Here is a 9,625-nt window from a genome sequence, read left to right as displayed (position 1 = left end):
CCCCTCTCCCATGTCCCCCCGGAACTGTCAGTCCCGTTGTTTTCTCCTCCAGATTGTTCATCCAGCCTGTCCTATCCAGGCAGGCCTGCGATAAAATATTTTTTATACCTTGGATTAACTATACTAATTTGGAACTAAGTTCCTTTTCTGTTGTTCTTTGTTTTTATTTTATTTTTTGCTTAGTCTCTTTTTAATGCCAGAAGATTTAATCCAGGCTTTACTATATAAATGAGCAAAAGGTAGGTTCTCTCCCAAGTTGCTTGGCAGAGTGGGTTAGTTGCATTGCATGACCTGGAAGCAGGAGTTTGCCTTCATCTTGGTGTTTATCTTTACATTAGGGGCCTCAAAATATTTGTCTTTTTGTGATTGATGTAACTTCACTCAGCATATGTTTTCCAGATTGAAAAATAAGTTCTTATAAAATGCTCCTGAATGTATTTTAATTGTAAACCCTCCACCCCCACCACCAGTATTGGAGGAAGTTAGACTATTTTCTAAGCATTTAAACTCTGACATTAGCTTCTTGTGCTTGTACTTTCAGGTTCGACACGGTGCAGGCACTGGACTTAGGGAAATCCTTAAAGCTCATGGGAAAAGTGGTGGTAAAATGGGAGATAGCACTTTAGAAGAGGTAAGTGTTTTAAAACAGCAATGATCAGGTTTCAATTCTTAGTCTCTTTTTATAAGATATGGAAGTGAAGAGAGTATGTGCTACGAAGTAGGGATGCAAAGTAAATAAGGAGAAGAAATATTGAAAGGTGAATCAAACAAACCAAAAAACCCACTGCTATGCAAAGTGAATTCAGAAGAGGATATGGAATGAGGAATATTATTACTAAAGTCAGATGGATCTTGTCTGAAAGCAGAAAATATCAGAAAAAATGTTTACTTGTGTTTTATTGGGAAAAACAAACAAACCCACTGTCATCAAGTTGATTACAGGGACCCTATAGAGCACAGTAGAATTCCCTAGAGTTCAAGGATATAAATCTTCATGGGAGCAGGTAGCATTCTTCTTTCAGCCAAGGAGCAGCTGGTGGGTTTGTATTGCTGACTGTGGTCAGCAGCATAACACATAACCAGTTATGCCGTCAGGGCTCCTTGGAAAGGGGAATAAGAAAGAAAGGTGAAAAGGATAGGAAGAAAAGCTACCAATAAAGGGAAGTGGGCTAAGAGCAAAGACAAGTTCAGAAACAGAGTGGAAAAACATATATATGCAGACACAGTATTTGAGCAGGAGGTGATGAATTGGAAAGAAGTGATGAGTAAAGTGACATGATAAGAATATAACTGAGGGGGGAGGGAGGAGAAAAATGAGCTGATACCAAGGGCTCAAGTAGAAAGCAAATGTTTTGAGATTGATGTCCAAATGTGCTTGACACAATGGATGTATGTATGGATGTATGGATAGGAGTTGTACGAGCCCCAATAAAATTATTTTTTTAAAAAAAGTATAGCTGAAGAGGGACCAGTGAGTTGCACAACTGTTATGGCATGGACACAGACACTGGTAAATAGGATAGCAATTTGGTAAGTAATATGTAACAGTGACCATAAGTAGTGAGTATCTGACTTTCTCTTAGAGTACAACAACATAATAAAATCTGAATCAAATGTATCACTGAAAAGGATATGGTTAATATGAAGGATATTAATTGGCATTATTTTTACTGTCAAAATAAGCTGCCCCATTTCCCTCCTTTCCCAGAGCAAAGTGTAATCTTTGTTAATAAAGAATGTGTTTTCAACAGATGATTCAACAACATCAAGAATGGCTCGAAGACTTGGTTATTAGACTTCTTTGTGTGTTTGCATTAGACAGATTTGGAGACTTTATTTCTGATGAAGTAAGTTTTACCTAATGGAGGACTTGTCCAATCAAATTTCAGATTCTACCATATAACTTTGTTTGCAAATAGAAATTTTATTCTCTTCTCACCTGTAGGTTGTGGCACCAGTTCGTGAAACTTGTGCTCAGACATTAGGAGTGGTGTTAAAACACATGAATGAAACAGGAGTTCTTAAGACTGTAGATGTACTGCTTAAATTACTTACACAAGAACAATGGGAAGTTAGACATGGTGGTCTGCTCGGAATAAAATACGCCTTGGCAGTGCGTCAGGTAAACATGCCTTTCTTTCTTTCTTTCTTTCTTTCTTTTTTAATGTCTTTCATTTTTAAAGTCTTTGTGGGAAGATGTTTTTTCCACAATTAGTGCCTTTTTGTTAATTTTTGCTACCTGAAATGATCTCAGATTCTTAGTGTTACTGAGAAGCTGGTTCTGCAAGATTTGATGTGTTGAGGCAGTGTCATAGATGTAACCCCGCTTCTTGTTCTTGAGTTGATTCCTACTGCACATCATAACATGGTCAGATAAATTGTCTACTCTTTAAAGCCAAGGATCATTTTTCCTTGATTGTTTCTGCAGTTAATTCAGAACCTATCATGACTTGGCTTAGTGGTTTTATCTCATTTTATTATTTACTCTTGAGTGCCATTAAGGTACCCTGCTGATTGATACAGGATTTAAACAGCACTAGATAGGAAACCTATCTCAGAAAAATTTAAAGTAATTGTATAGCAAGCAACTTATATGGTTAGGTACTTTTTCATGTTAACTATCAGTGTTTTTATAATTGATCCTTTATAGAAAATCCTGTAAGACGAAATTTCACGTAGTATTACTTTTTTTATATAGGGAAACATGTTCTGAAAAGTTAGGTGCCTTGCTCAAGATTACAATATTTTCTATGACTAGAACCGCAACTAGAAATTAGATGGTTTGTCTTCTAGTCCATGATTTTTGGTGTTGCCATTTTTCATCTAGGATAAAATTACACATATTCCATGCCTCTTATTTATAAGCATTTATGTTTTCATAGTCACCATATAGGACAGAGTAAAACGGCCTCTTTGGGCTTCCAAGGCTTTAAATCTTTATGGGAACATACAGCCTCATTTTTCACTTAGTTATTGAGAACTCTGGATGTGCTATTTTTCATCTTTCCTTAGGAGTTAGATTACTAGATTGGTCCATAAATGCCTACTTCATTTAAGATGTATCTGAAGTATCTATGTAATGGATAACATTTATTTTGTGGACACATTGGTTCCAAATTCATGTGAAATGCATCTCTCCCCTTAATCTTTACTGCACACTGTCTTAGTTATTTAGTGTTGCTGTAACAAATGCCACAAATGAGTGATTTTAATAAACCAAATTTTTATCTTCTCAATTTATGAGACTGAAAGTTTGAATTCAGGCCACTCACTGGCTCTAGGAGAAAAGCTTTCTCTCTGATGGGAGGTCTTTGTCTCTGTGTGTCTTTTGCTTTGGGTTCATTGCTACTTGTGGCATGGGTTGTGTCTTCTCCCATCTGTGCTTGATTGCTTCTGTTCTTTAATACCTCAAAAGTGGTGGCAGAGGGAGTGATGGGTTTAGAGGACAAATGAGACTGACACATCATAGAACTAATCTTAAATGGGATTATTATACCCACAGGTAGAGGGGTTAGAATTCCAACAGAAATTTGGTGGAACACTGTAATTTGTAAAACCTATAGTAGATTTGGTTTCAGAATAAGGGATAGCCACTGTCGTGAACAGTTGATTTGAGCTAGAGATATTGGTGCCAGAAAAGTGTGTGTTCAGGGGAAAGAATAGATTTGGGAGTAAAAAGAATGAGGAGTTTGAGAAAGACAGTGATATTTTTATTAGTTAACTTCCCTGAATGTGTCCTAGGTTGGATAAGTGCCTTTTTAGGGCCTTAAGAATTGCCTATCCATTTGTGGAGTCTTTCTTCTTATTCCCAAAGGCAAATTCATAATTGCCTATCCATTTGTGGAGTCTTTCTTCTTATTCCCAAAGGCAAATTCATAGGCCTTTGCCAGCAACAAAACCTTGCCTTCTCATTTTGCTCATAGACTTCTGTGTTCTCTCCCAACTTTTTCTGCCTGTTTACTTCTTTGGTTCTTTTTTTTTTTTTTTTTTTAATTTTATTGGGGCCCTTGATTCTTTGGACTCTCTTATCCCCTTCTTTCCTTGACAGTCCTCCTTTCTGTGTAAGTGCACCCATCATGTCTTTATTTCTTGCTGGGATCTAGAGAACTGCAGGATTCTGTGCAAGTGGTAAATGTTTGTTTTTGAAAAGCCATTTCTATTTCATGACAAAACCCAATTCTCAGAGAGATCCTTAGGGAATAATCACGAGTGACATCTTGGGACTTAGAGGGATGCATAGAGACTGGAATCATGAGAAATGGGAAAAAACCAGCTTTCCTTTCCTTCTTTGTACATACCCTCTTCAACTGTCAGTGATGTTGAAAAATAACGAAAAATGGAGGCTAAGTTTCCAACACAGAATATACATATGTATGTGTACACAGAGAATTCACGTTGCTTTCTGAAGTCTTAATAGAAAATATGATGTTTTAAGTCACATTGAATAATAAACCAATTTATACCACTGGACTTTAAAAGAAGGAATTAGTTACACATCGATATTGTATTTCTGCTTATTTGAACCAATACCAGGATAAATAAAGTATTGCCACTTGCGTTCCAGTTCATGTGTGTGCAAGTTTATTACAAACAAAACATGTTTAAAGGTCTTTCTTTGGTTAGTGGATGGATGACTGCTGACAAAACAAGTTCCCTTGGGAACATGTATTGGTTCTCTCAGGAACTTGTCTTGGTCTTGTTAAGGTGCCTTTTTAAAAAAGTCCAGTAAAACAGTGGTTTTCAAGGGGATCTGCTTGGCTAGTTAAATTCAAGACACCGAGGATCAGCTCAAAAGGTTATGGCAACTGTTTTGGGGATCTCCAAGGGTAATCTTGTTAGATTTTTTCAAGACATAGGATGATGCTGAGGGCATATTATGAAGAAATTTTAAGAAAACTGTTAGGAGAGGAGCTTTTCCTATCACAATGTACCAATTTATTCCTCCACAACAAGGGCTGTCCTATGAGAATTACATTCGGAAACCTTACCATCCACACTATGGCCCTGATATTGCCTCTTCAGATTTCCTTTTGTTCCCCAAACTCAAAGGACATTTTACAGAAACATAGTTTGATTCTTTAGAGAATGCCAAAACTGCTTTCTTGATGTGATGTAAGCAGAATTCTCAAGAGCGCAGCATTCTTTAGGAAAGGCTTAGATGGAAACACAACCTTCGAAAGTATATAGACCGATCTGGGAGGGTATGTTAAGAAACAAAACCTTCACATTTTGGGTATATTTGTTTAATGGCGGTTTCTATGATATTGTAGCAATACTTTATTTGCCATCATATTTTTTGTTTTTCTATGGATAATTTGGTTTTAAAAAATATTTAAACATAGTAATTATATAACATGAAATTAATCTATTTTTATGTTCTGTTTTACAGGATGTAATTAATATTTTGTTGCCTAAAGTTTTAACTAGAATCATTGAAGGACTCCAGGACCTTGATGATGATGTCAGAGCTGTTGCTGCAGCTTCATTAGTGCCTGTTGTAGAAAGCCTTGTTTATCTTCAGACACAAAAGGTAAATATTTTGCATTTTCTTCCTATAACTTACGGCCATACAGTGGATGTCAACTCACAGTGATACTATCAGACAGGCCAGAACTGCTCCGCCCTGTGAGTTTCTGAGACTGAAACTTTTTATGGGAGTAGAAAGCACATCATTGTTTTCCTTTAGAACAGCTGGTGGTTTTGAACTGCTGACCTTGCAGTTTAGCTGCCCAACACTTAACAGCTATCCCACCAGGCCCCTTATTTTGGGTTGCATAGAGTACTAGGAAAAGACTGAGTTCCTTTTTCTCCTTTATTAATTCTCGTGATAGACATCTCTCTGATGCAGTCTCAATTACATATTGTCTTGGGAAAGAATGAACTGTGTCTTCCCAACCTACTTCCTCTTTGTGTGTACAATACATAGGGAACTTCCTTGAAAAGAGAGCATTCATTTCTCCCTTTATTGCACCGTGGGTTTTTAGGTATAATAAGGTTTTTTGTGTGTGTATGTGTGTTGTTGTTGTTGATCGGACTTTTTTTCTTTTTAAATCTTGTATCATTTTTTAAAATGCCTTTCTAAGGTGCAATTTAATTTCCTTTGTGTTACCAAAAACAGAAGAGCAGTGAGCAATATTTTGAAAACTTGAGTGAAAGTTGACTTTTCATTATAATTAGTAGCATTTAAAATGCATTAAAACACAAAGGATGTATTTTATGTTTCTATACTATATAGTTTTGCAAAGTTCAGGTTTTACATAAAATTAAGTGGTGGCAATTTCATTTTCCTTATGAGCCCGGTTGGCAAAAGCGGTGCCAAAGTAGAGTCGAATAGCACTGAAAAGAGAATTGTTAAAGGCAAATACTACCTCTTTCTAAAGTTTGTTCAGAAATTCACTGTTTAGGATCATTGAGACTTTTCATGTCATTGAATCAACAGGGATCCTGGAGATACAATTTGCCAAGACTTATAAATGACTTTTGCATTTGTAAAATTGGTAACTCTATTTTTGGTAATTGATCTTTTAGGTACCTTTCATTATAAATACGTTGTGGGATGCTCTTCTGGAACTAGATGATCTGACAGCTTCTACCAATAGTATTATGACTCTTCTTTCGTCCTTGTTAACTTATCCTCAGGTCCAACAATGCAGGTAATTGTTTCTAATTAGTAGGAAAAACCCTTCACCTACATTTCCAGATAATTAAGCCTTAAAAAAAATGATATTCTAGTACCATTAAGGAAACTATTGTTAAGTCAGGGATGCTAGAAGTGTCTCTAATCAGGATGCCTTTACTCTCTAGCCACCAGCACATTTGGGACAGGGGCTTTAAGGGGTCATATTCCTTACCCTTGGGGTGCTGCAGTTAGATAATGATTCTTCTTATTCATCCTAATGTAATGTTTGTCTACTCTTTCTTGCGCTAGCCCCAGAACATAGAAATTTAGCCTTACTTAGTGACATTTGGTTAATAGAATTATAATTGACTATGTTTTCCAACACTTTCTTCTCTTTAGCCTTTTCTTTGTAATGTTTATTGCTGCAACTCTTGTACTTGTTTTCAGTAATTATAACAGGAAGATATTACATAACAATGAAATATACAAAGGCAAAGTTCTGACGAAGTAAAAAATGACACCAAAAATTTAGTGTCACTTCTTTAACTATTCAAGTATTTGAAGAGAAGCTACCTAATCAGTGTAATCCCTATCTTTTAAAGTGGTTTCTGGATACTATTATTCCTTGAAGATAGAGAAGGCATATTGTGCAACTTAAAAAAATCACAGATGAAAAAATAATTACTGATCTTTGCCTAGTGAGAGTGTTCAGAGATATGATTACAAGTGCTTTCTGGCTCTCTGAGTGGATCTGTTTCCATTGAAAAATAGAAATGTAGGAAAACCAGATATAGAATGTTTAAAACAATACGGAACTGCTAGTAGTACTTGAGTGCTAAATTTAAACTACCTACAAATTTGATAACAAAGACCACTGCTTCTAAAAGCAGAAGAGAAAAACTGACATGGTAGGGCATATTTGGAATTTCCTTGTTTCTACTGGTAATGAAAATTGTACAGTTGAATGAGTTAAATCCATCTTCAGTTGAAAAATGCAGGGGTTTTTAATTAACCCAAATCAAGAATTGACACACTATATCTGTAAAGGCTTAGATAGTAAATATTTTGGCCTTTGTGGACCATATAATACTTTTCAGAACTATTCACCTTTGCTATTGTAACATGACATAATAGTAGTCATGGAAATACGTGAAGGAACAAACATGGCTGTGTTCCAACAAAACTATTTACAGAAACAGGAGCAGACAGGATTTGGCCTCTCCATCTTAGTTTGTTGATACTTGTCCTAAATGAGAGTCTTGGTGGCTGAGTGGGATAATGTGTTAGACTGCTAACTGCAAAGTCTGTTCAAGTTCAAATCTACCAGCTGCTCTGAGGAATCAACTTGATGATGGTCTGTATTGGGGGCCCAAAATAAAGGATTTGGCTTTATTTTTTACCAAATGGTATCAGAAAAGCTAGCTAATGTAAGAAAATTAAAGAGTGAAATAAAATTAAATCAATGTGAAATAACAGCTTTTGATTTAGATACACATATTTATATTAATTTGCCTTATTAGAAAATTTGCTTCATACATTATTCTCTTTGATATATACTTTCCAGCTTATGTAAGAAGTGCAGCATGCCATTTGGAGCATGGCCAGTTACACTATTTATAACTTACTGTACTGATTTTATGTGCTTGGAGCCTGTTTTATGTTCTTTGTGTACATGTATTTAAATTATAGTAAATAGTGTTAGTCCTACAACCAGCAAGTATATAGTGGGGAAAGATCAGCTTCCTGAGAAAAATCACAAAAGAACAGTAATAGTTATTGGCACTTTTTCCCCCCCTGCAGAGGTATATACTTTAAATACTATTTATAAATTGTTTCCTAACTCCAGGTAACTTTTATAAATGCCTCATGGATGTGACAGGAATCATACCTAACTTGGCCTAGACTCAGCTTTGCTTCTGCCCCCATTTAAAATGAGAAGGGAGAAATTAGAATTTTCCAGAGTTGGAATTGCTAAACCTGATAGAAAATTTCAAATACTATAATACTACCTTTTGATATGTGGCACAGAAGGTTCCACAAGCAGATGGATGTTAATGTACATTTAATGGGTTATCCATTGGGGTTAGTTAGGAGGTAAGGATAAGTAGTACTAATCTTGATTGTATTGGCTGGCCACCAGCTAGGATCCCATTTCTACTAGTAAGAACAGATTGAGAAGAAAGGCAGTTATTTTGGAAAGCTCTAAGTAGATAAAGAGTAAATTATTGCACTCAGGCCATAGAAGAACCTAGTTAATATTTATACACTTCTATATGACTATGTTTGTTTTTATCAGCAGTTTTGAGTAAGAGTGCTAAGTGAATGTTCATATGAAAATTGTATTCCCTTTTAAGAATTTGTCAGTAAAGATACTTGATGTCAGCACCACGAGATCCATATGGGAATGACATAAAATGTGTTAATAGACTTTCAAGTGAGAATGAATAAGATTAATTTGTATCTCTTTTATTAGTATTCAGCAATCACTCACAGTTTTAGTTCCACGTGTTTGGCCTTTTTTACATCACACTATATCATCAGTTCGAAGAGCAGCACTGGAAACTCTATTTACATTATTATCCACACAGGACCAGGTAAGAACATATGTCTATATATACAAAAAAACCTTAAATTTTCTATAATTTACTTTTATAACATAATCTGACCACCATCTTACCCTTGCAAAAGACCAGGAAAATGTGCTCCTTGTGGAAGTAGTATGGTGATCAAGTAGACACACAATAATATAATTTTAATATTTTGTCCTAGGTTATATTTCTAATACTTAGAATCTTGCTAACACACTTCATACCCATTGTTCAGGTAAACTTAATTAAGTGTTTTCCAAGCTTTGCTTTCTACCGAGCAGAAACTATATGGTAACTGAAAAATGAAAATTTTCAAAAATTAGTTTCTGTGATATGTGGACCTGTGTATTCTGGATTGTTTCAAATTATAAAGTAGAATTTTCTTAGAGCAGCAAAGCTTGTAGCCTTAGACTCTTCA

At 35.6% G+C, this 9,625-nt stretch overlaps 1 protein-coding gene across 2 annotated transcripts in view; it reads left to right on the top strand.

Moving 5' to 3' along the window:
• Nucleotides 1–9,625, top strand: part of BTAF1 (B-TFIID TATA-box binding protein associated factor 1) — a 109,802-nt gene that overhangs the window by 55,735 nt on the left and 44,442 nt on the right. For both annotated transcript variants that reach the window (XM_045291236.1, XM_004701077.3), the window contains exons 9-14: nt 542–631; nt 1,752–1,847; nt 1,946–2,122; nt 5,390–5,530; nt 6,529–6,653; nt 9,093–9,213. In XM_045291236.1, coding sequence (XP_045147171.1) covers nt 542–631; nt 1,752–1,847; nt 1,946–2,122; nt 5,390–5,530; nt 6,529–6,653; nt 9,093–9,213 — 750 coding nt within the window. The remainder of the gene's footprint in view (nt 1–541; nt 632–1,751; nt 1,848–1,945; nt 2,123–5,389; nt 5,531–6,528; nt 6,654–9,092; nt 9,214–9,625) is intronic.

Source organism: Echinops telfairi, unplaced genomic scaffold (genome assembly GCF_000313985.2).
Source record: "Echinops telfairi isolate 266 unplaced genomic scaffold, ASM31398v2 ScPeMD7_70;HRSCAF=299, whole genome shotgun sequence".
NCBI classification, from domain to species: domain Eukaryota; kingdom Metazoa; phylum Chordata; class Mammalia; order Afrosoricida; family Tenrecidae; genus Echinops; species Echinops telfairi.
This window is presented reverse-complemented; position numbering and strand designations above follow the sequence as displayed.